The sequence below is a fragment of the Podarcis tiliguerta genome (genome assembly GCF_965153285.1).
Source record: "Podarcis tiliguerta genome assembly, chromosome: 13".
Classification (NCBI taxonomy): Eukaryota; Metazoa; Chordata; class Lepidosauria; order Squamata; family Lacertidae; genus Podarcis; species Podarcis tiliguerta.
In genome coordinates, this window is record NC_139546.1 from 23,050,733 (window position 1) to 23,075,871 (window position 25,139).

At 45.9% G+C, this 25,139-nt stretch overlaps 2 protein-coding genes across 4 annotated transcripts in view; both read right to left on the reverse strand.

Annotated features, from left to right (window-relative positions):
- Nucleotides 1-249: 249 nt before the first annotated feature.
- RAB5C (RAB5C, member RAS oncogene family) lies at nt 250-13,333 on the reverse strand. Of its 2 annotated transcripts, none has more exons than XM_083408803.1 (6): nt 13,222-13,333; nt 7,938-8,173; nt 5,446-5,597; nt 4,375-4,497; nt 2,492-2,585; nt 250-1,687 (listed from the first exon to the last, which is right to left on the reverse strand). In XM_083408803.1, the coding sequence occupies exons 2-6, from the start codon at nt 8,101-8,103 to the stop codon at nt 1,575-1,577; spliced, it is 648 nt and encodes a 215-aa protein (XP_083264929.1). In that variant the 5' UTR covers nt 8,104-8,173; nt 13,222-13,333; the 3' UTR covers nt 250-1,574. The 2 variants fall into 2 exon arrangements, with proteins under 2 accessions (XP_083264929.1, XP_083264928.1); XM_083408802.1 differs by having other exon boundaries at nt 13,158-13,310.
- A 6,230-nt stretch (nt 13,334-19,563) lies between these two features.
- Nucleotides 19,564-25,139, reverse strand: part of KCNH4 (potassium voltage-gated channel subfamily H member 4) — a 50,056-nt gene continuing 44,480 nt past the window's right edge. For both annotated transcript variants that reach the window (XM_083408534.1, XM_083408535.1), the window contains exons 14-16: nt 24,746-24,852; nt 23,237-23,313; nt 19,564-22,032 (exon numbers count right to left, since the gene is read on the reverse strand). In XM_083408534.1, the coding sequence (XP_083264660.1) occupies nt 21,499-22,032; nt 23,237-23,313; nt 24,746-24,852 (718 nt within the window). In that variant the 3' untranslated portion in view covers nt 19,564-21,498. The remainder of the gene's footprint in view (nt 22,033-23,236; nt 23,314-24,745; nt 24,853-25,139) is intronic.

Genomic DNA, 25,139 nt, shown 5'->3' on the forward strand with positions numbered 1-25,139 from the left:
TCCTTTTCAAGATACATATTCATTCTTGGAAGAATATTTGTGATCCAAGGATAAAGAAATACAATACTTGAAAATCTAAGAATATTAGCAGTGTAAGCCCAACAATTGAGAGTGTAACGATGTGAATTCATCCAAGCAAATTGTAAAATGTCATCCAAATTTCGGAGTAAAGAGTTATCTTACTCCCAGGTAAGTTTAGCGGAGATGCCAGACATTGATGTGGCTGATTTATACAAAGACAGAAGCTGCTTTTCTGGTCAGTATCTGATTTATAAAAAATTTATTTTTCAAATCATACACAACTGGAGCTTTGCATTGAAGAGACTGACAGACTCCTCCCCTTAAATACCAATATGAGTTAAGACAAAATTGCCTCAGGCACTAGATCAGAAACAAAATCTGTGGTCTCCCTTCTGCAGTTTTATTTAGTGGAATTACCAATATTTCATCTGCATGTGAATACATATTATTGCCCCCCTCCCCACATCACGTCCATCCTCCCCACCCCCCTGCATCTATACACCCACCAACATCATACTATAGGGTTATTAACAATGGCATCACGTTGCTCAAAAGAAGTGATAATTTTAATACAATTTTTCTTCAACAGGCTGAATTAGTGCATTATATCCAAAATGAAAATAGGAAAAAAAATATTAATGCAGAGTTGGTATACCCAAAGCCCAATGCAAACTTAGGTGGGTGCAAGGCTAGTTGGTATATGTGATTAAAGAGATACTGATTGGTTATATGTTGAAAACAAGAATACAAAATACAGAAGAAAATCAGATCCCTGCCCCCCCCCCCGCCGCAACCCCTGGCAATACTCATAATTGTGATTTGGTCAAAACAAGGCTTAAAGGCCAGACGTTCTTCCTCAATCTAGCATTACTGCTACCATTTCATTTAGTGGTTACCTGTGTGTTTCGTTACAGTACTTGCTTTTTATAACAGCAAGTCTATACCGTATCTAAACCGGGCTCCTGGCCAAGGAACCCTGGGAGTTGTCGTTCTGCCAGCATACAACTCTCAGCGCCTTCCCCGGCCTACGGCAACCACATTTTCTTTAGGGTTAAGCCCTACCGGTGGAAGTGGCTTAGAATCACCAAGCAGGTGTTCCAAAAGTCACTTCTGGTTGAAGTAAGGCAGGTCTTCCTTCCAAGCGGCTGCGAGCAAATACGAGGCTGTAAGAACCCTTCAGAAAAAGAAAAGGAAAGGCAGAGACAGGAGAGGCCAAAGCTCTGGAAATGCACGTCACCTACCCATTAAGAGTGGTTGAAGAGGTGTGCCATAGTTCCTTTGTGTGTTTTTGCTCTCTTTTTTTTAAAAAAAGGTGACTAAGACTTTTTTTTAAAAGATGAATTCATCATTTGTACAGAAGAGGGGGCAGGTGGTTCTTGCTCCCTCCATTCTGCAACCAGAGGGAAAGAGAGGGGAGGAGACACAGCAGCAAAAAAGGGGGGGACTGGGAAGAGGTGGGAAGAAGAGGGATCCTGGCAGCTGTTCTTCCGTAAGTGCGATTGGTTCAGGCGCATTCCAGTTGGGGCCGCCCAGAGGGGCAGGCAGTGTCCCCCTCAGTTGCAACACGGCCCCTTGCTGGGTTGGCTACTCTCCTGGAGGTCGACACCTCGGTTCCTGCCTGCCGTTCCCGTTGGGCACTGCGGTTCGTTTTTGGGGAGCTTCTTGGCTGAGGGGGGGGGAAAGGAAGAGGCACATCCAAGTGAACTGGTTTGTAAGATTCACCCCTGTGGCGGGAGCAGGGGATTAAGATCATGCCCGTCCCAGCTCCTGGAAGCTAGCATCCTCTCAATTTCCTGCTGCTTTTAAAGGGGTGACTGGCACCACAATATTCAGCTGGTCAGTCAAGATGGGTATATTCAGCTTCTCTGTCTCTAGACTCTCGTGCTTTTCTACTCCACACACCCCTTGCCCCCAGCTGCCTTGCTTAACGACTGCCTCCTGCCCACCCTTCTGGCCTTTCTACCCTACTTCTTTCTCACGTCTCCCCCCCCCCCCCCATTTCTCAGCACACTACCCACTCTGTAGGCCCTTATTTCAGCTCCCCTCCCTTGGGACAACATTCCACCCGATCATCCGGTGCCTGTATTCTTCCTACCCAACACTTTTGGCAACAGAGAGTCAACAGAGAGTGCCAGACTAGGACCTGAGAGGCCAAATACCACCTTGGACTCACTGAGTAACCTTGGGTCAGTCACTGTCTCTCAGCCTAACCTCACAGGCTTGTTGTGAGAAACCGAATGAATGAATGAATCCCCACACGGCCTTTCCTGGACCTAGGCCTGCAAGTTCCCTCAAGTCTGAACTGGCCAATTCTGCAGCGAACTGCACCCCAAGCTGTTCAGGAACCCAAGATTGTGATGTGATGTGTGTGTGTGTGTGTTTGTTTATTTATTTAACATCACTTTGTCCCCAATATACGGCAGTGTGGAGGGTGACTCGCCACCCTGCGTCTCCCCACCACTTTACTAACCTATCGCCATGAAGGTCTCGTTCACATTCATTGCCGTCTTTGCGGATGTCTCCATAAACAGCAAGCTGTTGTCATCTGCATAGGACTGGGCTTCCTGCAAGGGAATGTGTCGAGCCAAATCAGAATCTGTGCAGAGACGTGCACTCAGCCAACCTTTTGGTGGCCTGATCTGGTGCTTCCTAGAACCACAACTCAGTAACAGAAAGGAAGGGACACAGCAGAAGTGCCACCCTTTATAACCAGTATAAACACTGCCTACAACCTCTGTTCACCAAATGCCTATAAACAGAGAGATGGTAAAGAGAAGACGGCTAAACTCATCGTTGAATGGGTAGCCACCACAGCTACAGAGCAGTCTCCAGGCTTTCCAGTTCAGTTCAATACTGCTGTCAGCGTCTTGCTGTGCCTTAGTTCTGGCCACCACATGGCGTTTTGCTCCCAGGATGGGAAAGATGACGTGGATTCCAAACTAGTGCAGACAAGAGGCTCGTGCAAGACTGCTCAGCGTGAGAAAAGAGCTATGATTGAAGCAGGCCTGGTAAGGGGCGTCATGTTCGTTGGGTGTCCCAGCTGTGCTTGAAAAACAGAATTCGCTAATGGAGGAATGATGACAGCCTTGGCCACTGCCAGCATCATCCCGGGGGGTGGCACAGTGGAAACACTCCAGTCTCCCAGGACGGCATGACTCAATGGTAACTGAACCTGGCATGACAGCTGTGGGGCAGCCATTGATGCCTCCAAGAAGCGAGTGCCTCCCCACCGCCACACACACGCTTAAGATCTACTCATGAGGCCCTTTCTCCAGAACTCCACAATATTGGAGAACTATTACTCTCTACCAGGATCTGTTCTGTCGGCGCCCCAATACTTTTGGATCCCCCTTTCAAAGGAGATTATAACAGCCCCCTTTCTGCTTTATGCAGTCAAGTAAAACCTGGCTGTTTCAGTTGGTCTTTGAGAATTAACTACTACTCTGCCCTGTTTTATATTGATGATAGCATTGTCTTCGGTTCACATTGTGGTTTTTCCAATTGTTGCCTCTATTGTAACACACTATGGAAATCGACTGAATGACTGTCTGTCTAATATGACACCATCCATCCTGTGGAAAGAACATATGATGCTGATGATGCTGGCTCCTGTTTGAGTGGGGCTGGTTGTTTCGGGGGGTATCTGTTGTGTTTTACAAGTGTCATTAGCCACTTTAGCGAAAAAAACAGGATGTTAACTTACTAAATAAACAAGTATTTTTAAAAATAATAATAATACATAGTAGCATGTTCCCGTACAAGATACTTGACAATTCCCAGAATTTTGCTCACACTGTCATGATCACTTAGCATTTATAGCACATTCCTAAGACTTTCAAAGCTATACAGAGTAGTTGTACAAATTACCAAACAACTGTAATATAGTTCAGCATCTGCTATAAATATTGAAAAATTGTATGTCTGCCTATCTGCCTCTCTGTCTGTTCTCTATAGGTTTTGGCCACCTCTCAAGATATCAGCATGGGGGTTCACGAGGTGTAAGTTCTGCCATTTTGAATCAAGACTGTGGACAGAAACGTGACTTTGGCATGACTTTGCCCCCCTCAAGTTGATTCAGGGTCAGGTCACGTCGAATCCCTGGGTTGGTGTGTATGTGTACGTGCAGCCCTGAAATTCACTAATTAAACTATCAATTTAAAAATCACAATATTTATTGGTTTCTTTAAATTCCCATGCCGTGCCAAGCACTTCCCACTAGTTACATATATATTAGATGAGCAGGAGAGGAAAGCTGTTTGCCTAGCCATGTTAGCAAGTTCATGACAGCAGCTTCCTGTAGTCACAGGACGACTACAAGGAGGTTTACTTCCCGAGGCAATGAATGCCACTCACCTGGAAGTCAACAGCTCGCTTGCTGGCCAAGTCAGCCTTGTTCCCTGCCAGGGCAATGACTATGTTAGAGCTGGCTTGCCGCTGCAGTTCCTTCACCCAGTTCTTGGCTCGTACAAAGGTGTCCTACAAGAAGGAAGCAAGCAAGGAAAGAGGGAAGTCAGCTCAGCAGTCAGTTCAGTGCAAGAAGAATACCAGTTCTTTCTAACTGGAATGCCAACACACTCTTCCTAATAAGCAGAACATGTTCACTGGCCTGTCACTACCATCTTAGTTTTGCATATCCAAGGCTGGGCAAAGATTGACAGCGGCAGAGGAAAAATTGCTAGGAAAAATGACATTTTCATAACATTCAGAGTTATGGGTGCTGCTGGATTTTACATGTAAATGAGTGCATTGGACAGGTTTATGCTTAACCAACATTGCATGGGGACATTAAACTGCTGTATTAAGACCAGACTTCAAAATTCCTCAACATCCAATTTAAATACCAAGATTTGAAAATGTTAGGATTTGGCTAAGTTTCAGGAGCTCACAGAATTGTGTATTTTGGGGCTATCGTCACATGCATATGGAAATGAAATGAAATTGACACGAGAACAGTAAGCACGGAAGTGTTCCAACAGAAGGCAGTAGTTGAGTCTGCTGTACGACTAAAGGCTGCAGGCGAACGCTTCTAGCTTCCCTCTTTCCCCAACATGCTACTTTTCCAGATGCAGAGATTATTATTTTTTTAATGGAAGAATGTTGCATCATGGAGGCGATGCCATCCAAAGTGGTGAAGCCCAGACAACAGATTTACAACCTCACTTACTAGACCCAACAGTAAATTCCAATTGCAACTAAGGTCTAAAGAGCCCAACCTGTTTTCATACCACCAAGGAAAACCAAGCATTTTTAATCTTAAAGCAAGCCCAAGGGGCTTGGTTTTCCTTGAGCCGTTTTACCCTGGGCCACAAAGCATTTGTCAAATGGATTCATACACGTCCAGGACTTCAGCCATTCAAGATTATCAGAACAAGAGAAGAGGCCCTCTTGGGTCTAAGCTGACAAGACAGAGTCAAAAATCCTCACCATGTTGGTGATGTCATAGACAACAATGGCCGCTTGGGCACCCCGGTAATACATGGGTGCCAGACTGTGGTAGCGCTCCTGCCCAGCTGTATCCCAAATCTCAAACTTGACCGTTGTGTCATCTAGGCAAATGGTCTGTGTGAGGAAAGCCGCTGGAAAAGAAACATTAGCTCAGAGTTACAGGAAGGTGCAACTAAATCTTGGATTGAACTCTGCACATGTTCCGATACATTTCCTAGATACCGTTGTTTTACTTGCACATTCAAGTACAAGTTTTACTTGTAATTTTGGAGATGATTAATTTTTGCTATTATTGGTATTATGCTTTTGTCTCTTTATTGTTAAACACCACTATCAATTATTAGTGAATTGTTTAACCTTATTGTATACTTTGAGACTGTGGTTTATGGCTATTTAATTTAAATTCTGTTGTATTTTTTGTAATTATATAAAACTTTCATTACCCCAACTTTCACCCAAAGAGCTCAAAATAGTGTAAATAGTCCCCACCCCATTTTATCATTGTGATAACCCCGTGAGATGGGTTAGGCTTAAGAGTGAGCGACTAGCCAAAGGCCACTCGGTGGACAACATGGTAGAGTGGAGATTTGAACTCAGGTCCTAGTCTGACATGCTAACCCATGGGTAGGCAAACGAAGGCCCAGGGGCCGGATCCGACCCAATCGCCTTCTAAATCCGGCCCACGGACAGTCCGGGAATCAGCGTGTTTTTACATGAGTAGAATGTTTCCTCTTATTTAAAATGCCTCTCTGGGTTATTTGTGGGGCATTGTTGTAGTCCAAACCAACCATCTGAAGGGCCACAGATTAGCCCTGCTGCAGTGTTAAGATACTATGGGACTTGGCTGCAAATAGAGCAATGTTAGCCATTTGAGGGCGGGGGGATTTGTTAAGTAGAAGCCCTCCTTTTGTGCAGAGCTTGGACAGAAGATCAGTTCACACATCCCTTTGGCTTGTGTGCAGCTTTGGGCTGATATGATCTGCACCAAGGGATGAATGCCAAGATCAAACAGGAAGGGCACAGGACAACTGCCCTCACATTTGTGCAACTGCCCTCTTCTTCTAGATGCCAGGTTCAGAACCTGGAAGAACTGCAAAGCTGGCATTTGACAGGTGGGGTAAAGCCAAGTGTGGGTTACCTAGCAGAGAATTTTGTTGTGGCACCTGCATACTCCCGTTTGCTCTTACCCATCCCAAGCCTGCAAAACAGGCAAAACAGAATATGAACTAAAGAACGTTAAGGTGAACCAGGCCTTCTGTCTGTATGCAAGTAGGCTCCACCTGTCCATACCTTTTGCAGAATGAAGTGGAGCGGGTCTACAAAGACCCCCCCCCACACACACAAGGCAGAGGTCAGGTCAGTCCACACTGAGTCCTATGCCCCACAGCGCATATACAACATGTACCTGGCAGGCTGTGGGCAAACCAGCTCCTAAGCAGCCACTGCTCTATTCAGATGAAACCAAATAGGACTTGACATCACTGACTCCAACCAAGCCAGAAGTCCCCACTTTGCAAAAATTGCGCCAGAACTGCCAAGGTCAATCTTGACAGAGGGGCATTGTAAGAGGTGAAGCAAGAACTTCAGGCGTCAGGCTGGCTAATCTGCTCAGGGCAGAGAAGACGCTTCTTCCAAACTGACATTTTTGCAAGGATAGACAAATGTGCAGCCTTCTCTTCCTTTTGCCGTTTCGTCTGCAAGTTTCAGCCAGAAGTGGCATCGTGGCTCTAAAAAAAAGTCTAGAAGGAACTGTTGAAACAGATTAACCCCCGTTGCCCCCTACAGACAACTACATCCTTCTGCCAAGTTGCCTCTGTTTGAAAATATTGCTGGGTAGGAGAACACTGTCAGAAGAGCAGTGAGAATTAGCAATGGCAGGCGAGCTTCTTTAACGACAGCTTGCTCTCTGCTGCCAACTTCCTCCGGTAGTTTAAACCAGGCTTTTAGTGTTGCAGCCCCAGCTCTCTGGAACAAATTACCAGCTGAAACCAGACAAGCAGCTAATGAAAACATTTTTGTTTAGGAAGGCTTTCCCTGTCATTTAAGGAAGATTAATTATACATCTGATTAAATCGTATTGTTGTTTCAGAGTATAAATGGTTTTATTGTTTTAGAGCTCGCCGAAGTGATTTTATTAGTCTTGGAGCTTGTGCTTTATTCTGTTTTGTACCATGTAGGTCTATAAATCTGTTTAGTAATTATAATAGTTTACAGCTATAAGTGACTGTTGAGATATGTAGGGAATACATAGTCCTAGGTGGGAAAAACAGGGCCGACCAACAGGCCTGGCTAGTGTTTCACTTTGAAATGGAATGGGCGCCTTATTAGGCTCACTGAGAATTCTTTGCACTGTATCGGTGTGGAAAAAGCTCCCTAATCACAAGAAGTTTGCAGGCTGGGGGCGGGGAATCCTGCAAAGGCCCAAGACTCTTCTATAACTTAACCCACAGCTGGAGTCCACCAATACTCACCTCCGATTGTGCTCTCCTGGTACTCATGGAACTGTCCTTTCACAAAGCGCAAGACCAGACTGGACTTCCCAACAGCTGACTCGCCCAGAAGAACCAATTTGAACTGACAGATCTTGTTCCCGGCAGCCGGCCCGTTTGGCCGTGCAGCTCCACCGCGGCCTGCCATGGCCTCTTCCAAGGGCACAGGCTCCGATGAGAAGGAGGTGGGACTGTTGGCGAGGAACACAAATCTCCAACTGAAAAAAAGAGACATTTCAGTGATGTGAAACCGGCTTTTGAGCTAGCACAGAGGTGGGGAAACCCGTGGCCCTCCAGGTATTATTGAACTCCCCATCCTGTCAGTCCCAGCTGGCACAGGTGCCCTGCCCCTGATCCAGCAGCTCAAATGTGGAACTGGAAGCTTCATTCCTGCCACAAGCTCTCCTGGGTGGTTTCAGGTGAACTGCTCCTCTGAAGTTCCAATGTACAGAGGATCTTACCTGAAGTGGCTTCTTAGTCCTTCTAATAAGTGCATGCATGGTATGGTTCGCCACTGTTTTACCATTACAACAGCATTAGTCTGCAGCATTAAAACTTTTAACGTGATCAGCTGGGTTGAGGGATGTTCCAGCCCAGTGGATAAAATATCAAGCTATAAATTAGGACGTCTCGATCCCACATCTAAGGAAGCAAGACATCTAAGGAAACCAGGGCCAGGGCTTTTTCAGTGATGGCTCTGACCTGGTGGAATGCTCTATCCCACGAGACTAGGGCCCTGCAGGACTTGATCTCCTTCCGCAGGGCCTGTAAGACAGAGCTATTCCGCCTGGTCCTCAGTTTGAATTAGCCTGATCGTCTATTCCCTTTCCCCCTTTCCTCTTCTATGAAGAAACCCTTTCTGGGACCCCACATTTAAATTCTTCCCTGGTCTCCTTGCTGGCCCTAGTAGGACCAACTTGGCCAGTTAGCCCTGGTGATCATTTGATGTCTACTGACTGGGGTCCCCCCCAATAACCCCTGAATTTTAGAATTCTATTGATATTTTATGTTGTATTTTATGCTGTTTTTAAGTTGCATTTTAATCAATGTTTTATATTGAGCCCGATTTTTAAACCAGGACATGTGGGATATAAAGAAAATTATTATTACTACTACTACTACTACTACTACCACCATTATCTTCCATAACTCACTGGGTGGCCTTAGGAAAAGTTTATTCTTCATGTCCACCGACAGGGGACAATACTGATCCAATTTGTGGGGCTGTAGTAAAGATTATAACAAGGTAGCTCTATGTTGAATGGATGTGTAATATGTATGTGACTAACTGTATGAGCATATAGCTCAGCTATTTGTGTACCCATATAAAGTGGTACCTTGGGTTAAGAACTTAATTTGTTCTGGAGGTCCGTTCTTAATCTGAAACTGTTCTTAACCTGAAGCACCACTTTAGCTAATGGGGCCTCCCACTGCTGCTGCGCCGCCGGAGCACGATTTCTGTTCTCATCCTGAAGCAAAGTTCTTAACCCGAGGCACTATTTCTGGGTTAGCAGAGTCTGTAACCTGAAGCGTCTGTAACCCAAGGTACCACTATACTACATTTAGGCATCAAGGCTCAGTATGCCCAGAGCAAAAGAGACTGTGGACCTCATCTTACTTTTTTACTTAGGTAAAAAGTTACATTAGCTTTCCACACTACACTTCTCTGTGCCTCAAACTTTCTTTCTTTTTAAACATAATTTTTATTAATCACTTTCTTTGGTTACAAAAGTAGGTGTGCTATCTCTATTTTCAGGTCGTAGTGTCTTTTTTACAGAGCAGTGACACTGGATGTGAGACATTAAGTATTGAATGCAGTATAAGGTTGTTGGAGGAGAAAGTGGGAGAGGAGGTGTGGTGGTTAAACTTACATTCTTTTAGTTAGTGTATGCGTGGAGCTTTTGTGTCAGCGTCACTTGGGTATGTTCTTTTTCTATTCATTTTTTGTTTTTCTTAGGCAGTGAGAGAGGTTGGTGTGTGTGTGTGCAGGGCATGGATGGTTGTCTTTAGTTGACCGCAGTGAGAATTTTTTGCTTGGATTGTGGGGGGCAGGGATTGGTGACACCTCAAATTTTCTCTGCCTAAGGATGCTAAATATTCAAACCAGCTGACCTTTAGACAAGGCACTCAGCATTTTACAATTTATACTGAATATACTGAGCAGTAACTCGAAAGTGAAAGAAATGAGTTACTGTTAATCAGTAGTCCCTGATATATCTGGGAACAACCAACCCGACATTTATCGAGTTAAGCTATTGAAGCTAAATACTTCTTTTAGCTGCTACATGTTTAAAGCAATAAGATGGGTCTGTCAGGTTACTTCATGTACTGACTGCACACACTCTTATTTAGTGTTTGACTGTGGCGTGTGTGTGTTTTTACTAAATACTGCGCAGGCTAACCCTGAATAAATATAAACAGAAATTGTTACTGGCAACTTCTCAGGTCACAACCAACAGCACAACAACCAGACCTTCCTTAGCCTGGATATGGATTGTGAGAAACCATGTAGCATTTTACAGACATACAAGAGTCTTCTTAAGGCACTGAGGTCTGGTGGATATGATCTAACTTCAATATGAATCACATACAGTATGCACTCCACTTCATTTTGCCCTAAACCTTTGCCAGAGAAAAGCCTCTGGTGCCTTGCTATAATACTAGCACAGGGCCCACCAATATGATGTTCATGGAAGGCGGGCTTGTGAATTAAAAGAATCTCATGGGGATGCATGACCCCAACGTTGCATCCGAAATAGGAAACTTCTCCTGTGATCCTTGACCATCAACCCATCAATGCTAGCTGGGGCTGATGGGAATTGGAGTCCAATGGTTTCCCCATCCCTCCCCTACAAAATCCGTATCAGTGACAGTCTGGTGACCTGCAGCAGAGGTGGAGCACAGGTTTTACTTTGCGAAAGCCAAATGTAGCATCTGCTCTGCATTCAGAAGGCCCCTGGCATCTCCAGCTAGGGCTGGGAAGGCTTCCCTATCTGAAACCCCAGAGACCTACTACCAGTTAGCATAGACAATACTGACCAAAGATATAAAGCAGTTTCGTGTGTTTCATCGCTATGTCAGTGTCCCTAAACACAGCACTTTATTTCCGTGAAAGCCCACCATTCACTTACACAAGAGAAGAATTGCACTCACGCTCCAGTATTAAGAATTAAGCATGCTCCCATCTGCATAGCTTGCTTCTTGGCATGCTGGAGTGTAACAGAATGCTGGGAGCTAGCTACCCCACCCATCTGGCTACAAAGAAGGGTAGACCTTTAAAGAGACATATTCATATATTCAGGGAAACGATCAAAGCAATTACACTATACATCACCTTCCTGAACTGTGGCACAACTAAAATTTAACAAGGATTTAGAGCATAGGGGAGAAAGATATTGCTGAACTACAACTTCCATCCTCTGTGGCCATTGGCCATACTGGCTGGGGCGATGGGAGCTGTAGTTCTGTAACATCTGGAGAGCCAAATGTTCTCAATGCCCGATATAGAAGACCAGGCACAAGAAAGAGGAAGGGTGCCTTAAGTTTGGGGACAGCAAACATAACTTTTACAAGTACAGTGGTACCTCAGGTTACATACGCTTCAGGTTACATACGCTTCAGGTTACAGACTCCGTTAACCCAGAAATATTGCTTCAGGTTAAGAACTTTGCTTCAGGATGAGAACAGAAATTGTGCTCCGGCGGCGCGGCAGCAGCAGGAGGCCCCATTAGCTAAAGTGGTGCTTCAGGTTAAGAACACTTTCAGGTTAAGTACGGACCTCCCGAACGAATTAAGTACTTAACCCGAGGTACCACTGTAAGTCTTTTTACATTCAAGCAATGCAGAATGTTCAGGCAACATTGTTCCTGCTTACAGGCTTAAGAGAATCTGCAATAGAGAGGAAAGGGGTAGGGGTGGGGCAGGGTTGCAGTGATGACCGGGGATTGAGATAAAATGGTGGGAGTGGGGAGAAGCCAAATGGCAAAAGGTGGGGCAAGAAAGATAATAGGGAAATTGTTACACAAAGGAGGAGCCTGTTCCCTTTAGTAACAATAATACGAACTTTCATTCACATATAATGCACCAGCATTTTTACAGGCCTCAAGAGGCAGACCAGTGTTATGATCCTTATATGTATTGCCAAACATTGAATGGACTCATCTAAGAGTCAAAATTTGAGTCACAGTCCACTTTCTTAATCACTACACAAACTTTGGAGAAGTCTTTCAAAGAATGTCAATCCATGCAATATAACGGTAGTAAGAAAAGGGATTTGCCGTAATAAAACTGCTGGTTATTATCATGTTGATTTTGTCTGATGAGGAAAGCACTGTATCCGTTAAGTTCAGACGACATACAAAGTTCACAAATTATTGACTCCCAAGATGGCTCCCTGAAAAAAGGCCCATAACCAAGCCATTTTTATTACAATCCTTCAGGCTGATTGTTTTAAATGCAGCAACTATGATCAGAGGTAGAATATGTATACTCATAGTCCAAAGCATATCTGGATACAGTAGGACAGAAAGGGCCTGAGAACCCCCTCTGCTAGAATCCACATCCTAGGTTAGAATATTATAGCTTTAGGGATAGGATATCTTATACAGGAAATGTCACACCTGTTGAACTTCTGCCCGACAAAGCTGATAAACGTGCACTCATCCCCTTAAGAGGAAATTAACTGGCATCTCCAGTTAGCAGCGCACCAGTAAAGAGCTCCTCTGTCCAAACGCTCAAATTCAGTGTTTTTCGTGAACACCCAATCCTCTGGGAGCCTTGCATGCGATTTGTGACTACTCCCGCTCTTAGACTGCAAGCCTCACAGGCTCACAAGGAGAACTGTTTCTGCTTATGGCGTTTCTACAAAGCGCCGCGCAGGGCGGAGCAAACAACAACCCTGCTGGGTCGGCCAGAGCGGTCCTCCTAGTCCAGCATCCTGTTTCCAAGAGCGGCGCACGGCATGCCTCCAGGAAGCCCGCAGGCGGGGCTCGAAGACAACAGGTGCTCGAGAGAGGTGCACTGCCCCTGGCCATGGAGGCTCCATCCTTGCTCGCCACGGCCGAGGCAGCCCCGCTATGGCCAGCAACGCCCATCTGCGAGGGAGGCGAAGCCGCGGGGCTCCTTCTCCGGAGGCAGGACAGCTTGCGCTTCCCCAAGCCCAGCCCAGGCCAGCCTCCTCCGGACCCGACCCCCATCACTCACCCGCTCCCGCCTGCGGGACCGCCGCCACCAGTCCTCCCGTTGCTCGGTATCCCCCTTTACCCACCACTCCAAAAATCTCAAACGGCGCCACTTCCGCCCTCGGCTCCTTTCCAGCTTCTTCCGCTTCCGCTAAAGGCTCCTCCTGGCAGCGGGGGCGGGTTTTTTGCCCTTCTACTTCCGCTCTCCTTGTGACAGGCTGCTCTTTCCACCAATCGAGAGGGAAAAGAACCAAAAAAACAACAGCAGCGGCAGCCCCGCCTTCTATCCCCCCGTAACTGCGTTTCAGGGCACAGGGAGGGAGGATAAACGGGTGGGGTGATATCTTCCAAAGGGGCTTTTCTCTTTCCGTGTTTCTGTCCGTTAGTTACCTCGGGGTTTATTTGTATTTCATAAATTTTTTACGCCGCTCGATTGTTTAAAGAACAAGAAAAAAAAGCTACGTCAAAGCGGTTTGCGAAAGATAAAAACAGTAAAGTCCATTTAATAACACAAGCCTATTTTTAAACATACAAAAGTTAACATGCTGAAACGGATTTTTAAAAATCACCTCGACTTTCCAAGAGGTTAGTGATAGAACCATAAATTCAGCAGTAGTAACAATAGCTAAAGTCTCTGAGGGTCATGCATTGAAGGAGTAAACTTGCACAGGAGCGGGCTGCAAACGCAATTCTTATTTGAAGATATTCTCAGATTCTTTGAAGACGTCATTTTTAAATTTCACGCACACATACCCTGGTGTTGGTTTTTGTTATTTTACTTGGGTAAATTGTTTCTATCACTAATCAAAATGTTATTTTCTTTAACAATTCTGGCTCCCTTAGTTCAAACTTGCTCCCCTAGGAGGCAGTGATGGATGCCTATTCGGGTGGTTTTTAAAAAAGCATTGGACAAATTCGTGGAGGAGAGGGCTATTGGTGGCCCTCCACAGCTGAAGACAGGGATGCTTCTGAATACCAGTTGCTGGAAACTATAGGAGAGGAGAGGGCTCTTGAGAAATTCTGTTTTCTGGTTTCCCACAGGCATCTGGTTGACCACTGTGAGAACAGGATGCTGGACTAGATGGGCCATGGGCCTCATCCAGCAGGGATACTCTTTTGTTCTTATCTATGTGCTGAGTTCCCACAGTACAGGACACAACTAATCTTTTCCCCTTCCGTTTGTATGTTGCAAGTGCCTGGAAAGCCTATGGTGGGTTCTTTCCTATTCAAATGAAGCAGAAAGTGACAGTGCTATGCATGTCTCCCTTTCTTCCCAGGCTGGTGAGTACTTTCAGTGCATTCCTTTCTTACATACACAACTGAACCATCATTTTCAGGACAACCCTTGCCCTTTAAACTAGACTGCTGTTCTCAGGTGTGGAGGATGCTGACTGCTGGCCATACCCAGACCATACACAGAAAGCTCATGGTTTCCCCCAAAGAGTCCTGGGAACTCCAGTTTGTTCAGGGATCTAGGAATTGTAGCTTTGTGAGAGGTAACCTACATTTTCCAGGGTTCTGCGGTGGGGAACGCATGTGCTTTTAAATATATGGTGTGGAAGTGACCGAGTTAAGAGTCAGCTATCACACTGCTCAACTTCTGTACAACTCAACAGAGCGTCATCTAGTCCTTTTGCCTCAGCAGTGAAATGACTTGTGCTCGCCCTGTTCTTAATATACTGCCAATGAAGCAGGTTATCAAAAAATAGATTAATGGGGGAGGGCAGTGCTCGCATGGGTTTACATCACCCACGAAAAAGGATTATTAGTAAGCGTTTACAGAGTCCTCATGGGTGCTAGGTTGTAACCGACCAGTAGAGGACGCCTCAGGCCAAGGAAAAGCAGACAGGCAAACACATTTCCCTCTCTACTTTATCCAAACTAGGAGGTGCTGAGGCTTTAGCCATCTAGCCATACCTTCTGACCTAGACGCTCTCTCTCCCCGACCCCTGCCCCTTTCCAAGGATATAGTGACTACCTGCTGGGAGGTGAAAGGTCCATTGCACATAATCAGAGGCATGATTTCCTCTTGATTTAAAAAAAACCAAAAACATACACACGAGGAGAGTAAATATTCTAAATTAATGCAAGAAAATTAACAAGTGTATGGTACAACCTATTTCATATAGTTTTTGTTCTTTTCCGGTTGTTGTTTTTTTAAAAAGATGTAAATATAACTTTGGACCTTTCTCTCTTTTCTAAGGAAAGAAGGAGCTGGGTTTTTTTCAAACAAACAAACAAACAAACAAACGTTGTTTACATCCAGCTTATCATCCCTTTGGAAAACTGCTGGTGGGTTGGGTCATAGCAAGCTGTTGTCGTCACCTAACTGCGCAGAGTCCATTCTCCGGGGTAGGTGATGAAATGCCCCTTCAGGTCTTATTAGGAAAGAAAGCAGGGCAGCGTTGTCAAGGTGGAGGCAGCTGTGCTACTGGTTGCTAGGAGACATGGGCCCCATCATGACAACAGGACCGAATCCCAGGGAAGAGGTAATCAAGGGGCCTGGCATGAGGGACATGAGGAAGGAAGGCTGCAGTGGGACATTTGCCCTGCCACCCCACCCTCACTTCCGACCCAGTCTCTATGCAACGCAGTAGTGACCACCAAAGCAGTGGCAACAGTTGCCATAGCAACAAACCTGCAATCCAAGATGCTTAGCTAGGCAGGGTTACAATGGTACCTACTCAAACAAGGAAGAAAGAGGGATGAGTGCAGAAATGTTGGGAGTTTCTGTTTAGCAGATGCTGCTAGTTCCTCCTCAGGATTTATATCTTGTGATATCCCTGTGTGATGTCATATATAAACCCTCAGAACTGAGGCAAAATCAGCTAAGAGTCTGCCATGCACAAGAGTCTGCAAAAGAACAGCCTGCCACCCTTCAGATCACCAGTCTGCAGGTCAGAGAGGTGGAATCTCTTTTCAGTGTCCTGGAAAAGAAGTGACTCTGTGCATATGCAGAATACACCATCTTCAGCGAGAGCACACACATTTATTGAAAAGCAGACAGAGGGTTATTTCCTTTGCTAGGAAATGATCACAAAAAAACTTACTCCCTGAAATCTAGGATTTAGCAGGCAGGACATCACATGCGTACCATCACCGTCATCTCCCATGTTAGAACATTTGCAATGACCAGTTGTGTATTCCGAAGCACATTTCAGTTCCTCTTTCTAAAAATCAGCAATCAGTTTCATACTGCCAGCTAGCTGGAGGTCTTAGCACAGCACATAAGGCTTCATGTGAAGGCATTTTGGATTGGTTCACAGAAATGGAGGCCAGACTAATTTATTGGTCCAGAGCAGGCCAGGCCAGACATTCTATGTAACAGTAGTTGACATTTGCTGCGTAGAACAACAGTGATGTGAAGACTTTTCTCAGGATGGCAATTGGTTTAAACAAGCAGAACTCCAAGGGTACATTATGCCCTTAAGCAAACCCACTTGGAAATGAGTCCTATTGGAACCCAGGGGCTTATCTTCCAGATAAATGCAAGTTTAACTGAGATGCTGCAGCAGAACAAATTGTTTTGAGGAACTGAGAAGAGATTGGGTGGAACAATGTGGAGGTTTTGTGTAGCTATGTCCTTGACGTTTTGTTCTGAAGAATACCACATCAGACCCTCCAAGTGTCCTTATTTTCCAGGGATAGTCCCAGATTTACAGAAGCTGCCCTGGTTTCTGATTTGATCCCAGAATGTCCCTATTTTTATCAGAGAAATGTTGGAGGGTATGGAGTTATGCCAACCCCGAGCCAAAGAGATAAGTAACTACACAACCCTTAGAAGACCTCTGAAGGCAGCCCTGTATAAATGTTTAATGTTTTTATATATATTGGAAGCTGCCCAGAATGGCTGGGGCAACCCAGTCAGATGGGTGGGGTATAAATAATAAAATTATTATTATTATGGAATAGGATGCCCCTATTTTCATCAGAGAAATGTTGGAGGGTGTGCCACGCGCACACTTACCTGGGAGTAAGTCCCACTGGGCCTAATGGGGCTTACTTCTGAGAAGACTCTCCAAGAGTGGGATTCCACAAGAGGAGGGAGAAGATGGCACTGTTATCTCTTATTGTTTGTAAGCCACTTTGAGACCTACGGTGTGAAAAGCGGTTATGATTTTTAAATAAATACATCCAAACTTTCAGCTTTGTGATGCTAGAGAGAGTGGGACTTTCAGTTTGTTGACACTGTAGGGCTTCTATTGATTTGTGTGCCAAAGGTGTTTTCTAAAATTGATTCCCTGTTTTGCTAATGTAAAGAAAGACTTCCTCAGCTTCCACCCGCTGCTTCCCTGTGGCACAATCCCAAGCAGTTCAGGAGTGTGAGTGAATGAAGAATCCAATTGGCCAGTGCCAATTGTAGATGGGGAGCTTTTTCATGCCAAACCTTGGCTCATGCATCAATGTACATCACTTGTTCTCTATATCAGACTGGCAGCTGACTGGGTGAGCCAGTACTGCTGTAAAGCATTGTGGGGTGAGGCTGAAGCACTATTCACTTCTCCTCCACCCCCTACACAAAATTATCATTTACAAGGGAATTAATTTTGCAGCAGGAGCCTGTCCTACTCAAGCAAGCTCTGTGTGCAATTACGAATTCTGGAGGATCAGGGTTTTTACCTTGTACTGAAGGCCTTCAAGGATTTCATAAAAAAATAACCTGTCACATTGTTAAGCTTTTGCTATTTAGCTGTACCTTGAAGCACTTAGTAGTAATACTTAACATATACGAGGTTTCCTGAGTGTTCAGAACATGCATTCTATTGTTGCAATCCTCACAATAGCCTTAAGAGGTCACCAACATGCTGCCCATGGACACCTACAGAGGCTTTCCCAAATGCCATAGGGCTCCATTCTTCCAACTCTCCACAAGCTGAAATCAGGTTTGAAACTAGTATTCTTGTGGCTGATAGAAAAGGCTGTGCTTTGTGCTTGATCGTGGTGTGTATGTGGTGTCCACCAGTTTCTCCAGTTTGCAAATGTGCCCAAGGGTCCCCAAATATAGGGAACCTATGCTTAAGGTAGATCAGTTTCATCACTCCCATGTTGCAGAGTAGGGAGAGGGTGCTGAGCATGAGCTGGAGCATGGCTGTCTTCACCCAGGGGTGTGGGGCACCTGGGTGCGGAATTCTGGGGGGCGCCAGGCGCCCGTTGCTGAAGCCGCCTAAGCTCTTAACTATCTACCTCAGGGATGTCCAACCGGTCAACCAGGATGTATCTGCCCCCCCCCAGTGGTGTCTTTCATTTTCACATGATCGCAAAAAAAGGAAGACGGAGTTATCGCTGCCGCTTTCCTCCTTTCATGTTAGCGTTTATCGCTGTTCCCCTCCTTAAAATCTCAACAACTTTGACCTGCCCCCCCAAAAAAAATTGGGGTGGGGTGGGGTGGGCGCTGGGCAGATCTTTGCACCCCAGCAGCACATATGCTAAAGACAGCCCTGCTGAAGACCATCCAGAAAGTTCAGGGTAGGCAGAAGGTAAGGATTAAACCACAAACTTCCTGACTCATAGCTCTCTTGGAGACTAGATTGCATCAGTTCTGATAGTTTAAGTCAGCCTATCAATTTTTTTAAAAGGTGGTTTAAAATTTTATTGTGTTTTTATTATTGTTTTTTTTAAAAAAATGATTGGTTTCATTGAGTTAATTCATGGTAATTTGTGTCAAGTTCTTCTGAAAAGTAAGCAGTGAAGAATTATAATCAACCATTGGGACACAATTGAACAAAAATTAAGTCTCAACAGAGCCCTGTTGCAAGCAGTTGAATGGAATGGGATATCAGTCTGATCCAATGTGTGTGCTGTCATAGCACATGCATGCAGACTGAGGCTATAGGTCATCCCTCACCCAGGTAGCATTTCATGTTGCATTTACATGCTGTGCTACACATCAAAGGGTGTCTTCACCCGATGCACGTTACCTGTTCGGTTCCCCACCACCACCAAACCCCTCTTCTAACTCCTGTTCATGCCCTGTCATCCGCACAAGTGCAATGGCTGTTTCAAGTGTACACACCTCAGCTTAACAGTCAGATGAATCTGGCTTAAGTTGCCCTTTCGGATCAAAGGCCGTCTGTGGAAAAACACAGCAGGACTGATCCACACTTATAGCTCTTTCCAGCCACAGACCCTGCATGCTTTAAAGTTCTGTATTGGAGTATCCTTTTTTGTAGGCACTGATTGAGCTTTGACACCTTTGGGCTTAGAAATAAAGAACCAGGTTTTGCAGCCGGAAATGGTTCAAGCTGTCAGGATATATTAGCCTCCAGGGAGGACAAGAAAGAGATTGGCTAATTAGAGAAAGTCAGTCAATCTACGTTCTTTAGATTGGAAAAAAGAGGACAAATGCTGCAGATCTCTCCTCTGGGTTGTTTTTTTTTTTTTTTTTAGATTACCCCCACCCCCAGCCGTCAGGAACTGCTAGAACAGAATAGAAAAACAAATTCTTTAATTTGTCAGACATTTCACGGAAGGATAACATATCCCCCTCCTGTACCCCTTTTTCACCATAAATAGTAAAAGAAATAAAACAATAATTTAGTAGAGGGGGTTTGGCCCTGCGGCAGGATTGAAAAGCAATCAGTGATCAGAGAAAAGGCTGTGTACACACTGTAGTTTGTTAAGGATTGCTAGGAATTGTAACTCTGAGAGGAATAAGCTTGGAGGGGGAATTCTCAGAGGGGGAAAATGTGCTTCCAGTGTGCATTAAAAGTACAGTGTGTACACTGACTCTGAAGGTTTTAGGGGGAGGAAAGAAAAAAATAAAGATGAAATAAATTTGAAGAAAAATTCCCTAGTCGTTTGCTCCTAACATGCTCCTGCTTGAAGAAATATGCACATATATTCTGCTCCAGAACTCTGTCATGGGGTGTCTGCTACAAATAATGGAATCTGAGCCTCATTAAATGTGGCAGAGTGGGAGATGGGCAGAGCCAACCTGTAGGATAACTTCTAATGGAAATTCTCCTGTGCAAGCTTAACTGAAACAGGATGATAGAAAGCTGCCTTATCCCAAATCAGATCATTAGTCCAATATTGTCTACACTGGTCGGCAGCAGATCTCCAGGAGCCTTTCCTGGATCTATCTGGAGATGCCAGAAATTGAAGCGGGGACCTTCTGCATGCAAGCAAGTGCTCTGCCACCAAGCTAGGCTGTTATTTAGAACTATTGCTCTTGCACAGCTCCCATTCATTTCATTGAGGCTTGCACATATGAACTTCCTGATAGATTGTGCTCTTATTAACTCACAGGAGGAAAGGTACCTGCCTACTTTCCCTCTGTAGCACCAAAATGATTTGAATCAGCCTTGTGCATCTGCATATTTAGTGTTATGAATTTGCAGGTGCCAGACTCCTCTGCGTTCCTAGATCCAGTAAGTGTTAGAATTTAATCAAAGCTTGGAAAGCTAAACTGGGTGCCAGAGCCATTCTAACCCTTGGACCAGCAAGTGTTAAAATATAAGCCAGGCTAGTTTCCTGTGATCAGGTAATCATTGCCTGGGTGATGGGTCATTAAGAGTTATGACACCACAGTCTCCGCTGTGCCTCATTCCCAAAAGGAAACACGAACTCTGGGTGAGCACCTAGAATCACTGGAATCTTGCACTGCTTGGAGATTAAGGTGGTGTGCAACAATATATTGCAACATGCCGTTTGATGCTGTTAAATTTAGACAGACTTCCCCAGCCTGCTGCCTCCCAGATGTTTTGGACTACAATTCCCATCATCCCATGCTGATGGGCCAAACCTGTAACCCTGTTGGAGTCCAACAACACTAACTCCCATCAGCCCCAGATAGCACAGCCAGTGCTTGGGGATGATGGGAGTTATAGTCCAGCCACATCTTCCCTATCCCTGGTTCACAGCTTCAAAGCAAGCTGGACTTGAAGCCATGATTTGAAGCTGGTTTGATATACTGGCTTGCTTCAAAGCCATTGGCCAGAATTTCCAAGTTTGCACGTAGCAGGAAGCTATGGATTAAGTGCTGAATCATAATGTATTCAGCTTCTTGGGACAATGCAAAGCATGGTATGCAAACACAGCCGCTGCCTTCAAAATGCACCAGCCAGATTCATGATTCAGCTGCTTGTGTTTTTTTCTTTCAAAAATGCCTTTTAAAAACAACGTCGAAAACCCAAATGTTCGCTTAAATCTGGAATCCAAAATTTCACTTCATTTCAGCTCTCATGGGAACAGTTGCCTCCCGCATGGAGAAATTTTAAAAAATATATCTACTGGTTACAAAAGAAAAAAATAAACAACCAACAAGCCAAATCTTGGGGCCCAGCTTGCTCGGCTTCTCTGCAGAGTCCTGAGCCCTCAGCAACCATCAGGAAGAAGGTTAGGTGACAGGAGGCTACTTGGCATCAGTGAAAGGTCTCTGAGCTTGACCGGAAGTGGAAGCGTGCTGGTGGCGGGCAGCCCTGCCCCGAACAAGTGGAGAAAGAGTTCCTTGGGGAGAGAGAGCTAAGGGGGCACGGCGTGGGTGAACTCGACCGGGAAGAAGTCCCCTTGGCTGCCTGGCCACAGTGGTGGCTTCCGTGTCCCGTGTCCGCCCATAGGGAGTGGTATTGGTATGTGGGGCTCGTGGGGCCACAGGAAGTGGAACCCCTCTGCTCCCCGGGTCCCAAGTGCTCTATGCACGAGGCAGAAGAAGGCAGGGAGTTGGTGAAGGCTGAAAAGTCTGCGCTCGAGGAGGCCGGGAGGCCGAGGGGCGGCATGCTCTGGGACGAAGGCAGCCTGCTGGTGGGAGGCGGGGAAGGCGAGGTCTGGCCACAGTTGTGAGGGCAGCTCGCGGCAGGGGCGTAGGAAGGCTGGATGGCAAGCTGACTCTGAAGGAGGCTCATCAGATGCTGCAGCTCTCGACTGAGTTGGGAGACTTCCCGGTTCAGGTTGTTGATCTGGGGGAAACCAGAAAAAGAATCAATACCTAGCATTTATCTAGAGCACGTTGAAAGTGTCATGCCTGCTTATTTATTTGATTTATATCCCACCTTTCCTCCAAGGCAGCATACATTGTCCTCATTTTATCCCTACATAAACGCTGTGAGGCAACTTAAGCTGTGAGAAAGTGACAAGGTCACCCAGTGAGTTTTACGGCTAAGTGGGTATGTGAACCCTGGTCTCGCCAGGTCCTAGTCCTGCACACTAACCACTACATCCTCATGATGAGCATGTATGCACTGTGTGATAATGTGCATCAATGCAAGCAGCTTTCTGAGGTGGTCCACACACAGAGCAACATTATCCCCATGCTGCCCCTGTCCCACACTATTTGTTAATCTGAAGTTCATTCTGCTGCAATGACTATAATCCATTTGGTGCTGAGAATGCCCTCTACAAGGGCCTGATCCCTCCATGTGTCCACACAGAAAAACACGGCTATTGGCTGTGGGCCTCTTATTTCTGATCCGATCTGTTTCAGCGTCTCTGAGGCTTTTATGTAGCAGCTGGGAAAAGGGGAGGAGACAGGACATTGGGGCGGGGAGTGTGTGTGTGTGTGTATGTAAAAAAAGCTCTGCCTGAGATGGGCTCCTATGAAGAATGAGGAGCAGAACACACAGGCAACTTGTTTTGTGGGGTGAGGGTGGGGGGAGAGAGAGGAGAAGAAGAAAGAGAAGGCTGGCTTTGTTGCTATGAAATTGTCACCAACCCGGTGCTAATTTTAAACCCTGACACCCTGAGTCAGAAACGCCAACACCACGGATGCACAGAAAAATCAACCCCCTCATCCCTTTCCTTCCCCCATGGGTGGGGGGTGGGGGCAGGAATAAATGCAGTCGAGCCAAACAAACAAACTAAACTAAACTAGCATGGTATTTGCAGCTAGTGGTGATCTGCAGCTATGCATCTCCCCACCCCACTTAGTTTTCAGGGTGAAAGAGACATCTGCAAACATCACATCCTGATCTAGAGTTTCCCCTAGTCCTTGATGTATGAGGGCATGCTGTGCTTACTTGGGCAAATGCACTTTGCCCATGCTCAGAAGCATTTTAAACTTGACTTTGTATTTTCTAGGACACAGCCCCGGCAGGGAAAACTGATGCCAGGACTGTGCCCTAGTGACTCACAAATCAAATAAAATAAGGCCCTGCTGCTTCCTACCTCTTGATTCAGCCTTCGGATGTTCTGCTTTACCTCATCAGCTTCTGCAGTTGACACAGGGTTGGCTTGCTCCGTCCCTGGAAATTCAAGGGGTAGGAGGGGGAGATGAGAGGGTTAGAGAAAATACTTGCAGCAATTTGCTTTCTGCCCAATCCTCCAACACTTTGCTTGTATGAGCAAGGGGTCATCACATTGGAGCAAACCCCTAAAAAGGGAGGGTGACCTTTGGTAGCCCAAGGGTGGTGGGTGGGGCCAGAGGCAAAACTGGGCAGAGTAATGAATATAAATGTTAGCTTTTTGAAACAGGCTAGTTTCTCCACAGCCTCCTCTCTATCCAGGCAGGCAAGAGGCATTATCCAAGGACACATTCCACCTGGGCAAAAATATTCAAGGAGGGTGTAAAGCAAGGCCACTGAGGAGTGAGGGCCACACGGAGAGGTAGTGAGGGCCACATCAGACCCCTGGACCTGAGGTTCCCCACTGTTGCCCTAAAACTTGAACTGTGCATATTTTGTTTTAAAATAGTTATTTTTAAATAATGAAGCTTCAGTACTGCTGGAACAAAGGGACTACTTCTCACCAAAGTGGTAAGCCTGCATTTGGACTATACCATGTCAGATATAGATTTCAGGGGTGCATAGGATATTACATATTACAATGTGGGCAGAAGCCATTCATAAAGAAGTGCATGTTGCGGAGAAGGCACCTTGCCTATCCCTTTCCCTTTCCCCTGCCATACAGTTTCCTGTCTGCAGGGGGACCTGTGGGAGCAAAGAAGCCCCATTCAGCCATGTGAGTCACCACCTGCAGTCAAAAGTGGTATAGTCCAAACCTAGCTTTGTCACTTCAGGGAGGGGAGAACCTGGCCTAATTCTGTCCCGAGAAAAGCTGACTGCTGCAACCTATGTCAATTGCACAAGTTTATTTATTATAATTCATTTTACTTCCTCTAATCACAAGATGGGGGTCAAGATCTAGCCATATAGAAATGAAGCCCCCACAGAAGCAGTTAGCTCAGTGGCAGCTAACATGGGGCCTTCCAGATGTCATTGAACTACAGCTCCCATCATCCTCAGGCACCAGGTCCACAATTGGGGATGATGGGAGTTGGAGTCCAATAACAACCGGAGAGTATCATGTGGGCTTCCTCTCCCCCTGGCTCTTTTTACCCTCCCCACTCTAGCCTGTTAGGAAACCCAGCCACAAAACTGGAGGGGCCTTAGACCTAGCCATTCTGCAACATCTCATGGTTCCCAACTCATTCTCTGAGTGAGCTGTCACATGCTAACTATTTTAAGAGAAATACGATTATGGCGGGTCAGCTGAAGAGATGGCCAGTTTTAACTTGATGGCTCACTAATGAGCCTTGATGCTCAACAGAGGGCTGGATCTGCTTGCTCAATAGTGTGCAAGGCATTTCTTTAATGAGCATTGAATAGCTGACGGCTAAGTGGCTTCTTGCTCTCTAAGGCAGGTGGAAGGACCCATCTCCTCCGTTGCCATCGCTACCTGACACTGGAGGCTCCTGCGCCGAGCTCTGCGTGGGCTGATCCACATTGAAACTAAAGGTTTGTGTCTCTGATGCGCCACCGTCATCTTCAATTCCATCCACGACTCTGGGGAGGTGGGAGACAGATTAGTTTCTGTGGCGGGGTGGAGTCAAAAAGTGGTAAGACAGGGTCAAGCAGTGGCAACTGAATATCAAATTTAGAACCTCCATATTCAGGGGCAGTCTATCCCTCTGAGGAAATGGAGCACTGGATGGAAAACAGACCCCCCACTGTCAGGGGCCGGATGGATGAGGAGGAGTGGCAGGTGCCTGACTCCCAAGAACTCTCCAGGGAGGGCTCTGAAGATAACACCTTAGAGCCTGGAGCCTGGTGATGGGACACTGAGGAGCAGT

Bases quoted from the DNA above. Each gene is read 5' to 3' on its own strand.
- RAB5C (XM_083408803.1), bottom strand. From the start codon at position 8,103: ATGGCAGGCCGCGGTGGAGCTGCACGGCCAAACGGGCCGGCTGCCGGG. The intron at 5,598-7,937 runs GTGAGTATTGGT...TTTCTTTTCCAG, and splicing joins CCAGGAGAGCACAATCGGAG to CGGCTTTCCTCACACAGACC. The intron at 1,688-2,491 runs GTTAGTAAAGTG...CCCCCCCCTCAG, and splicing joins CGAGACCTTCATGGCGATAG to CCAAGAAGCTCCCCAAAAAC.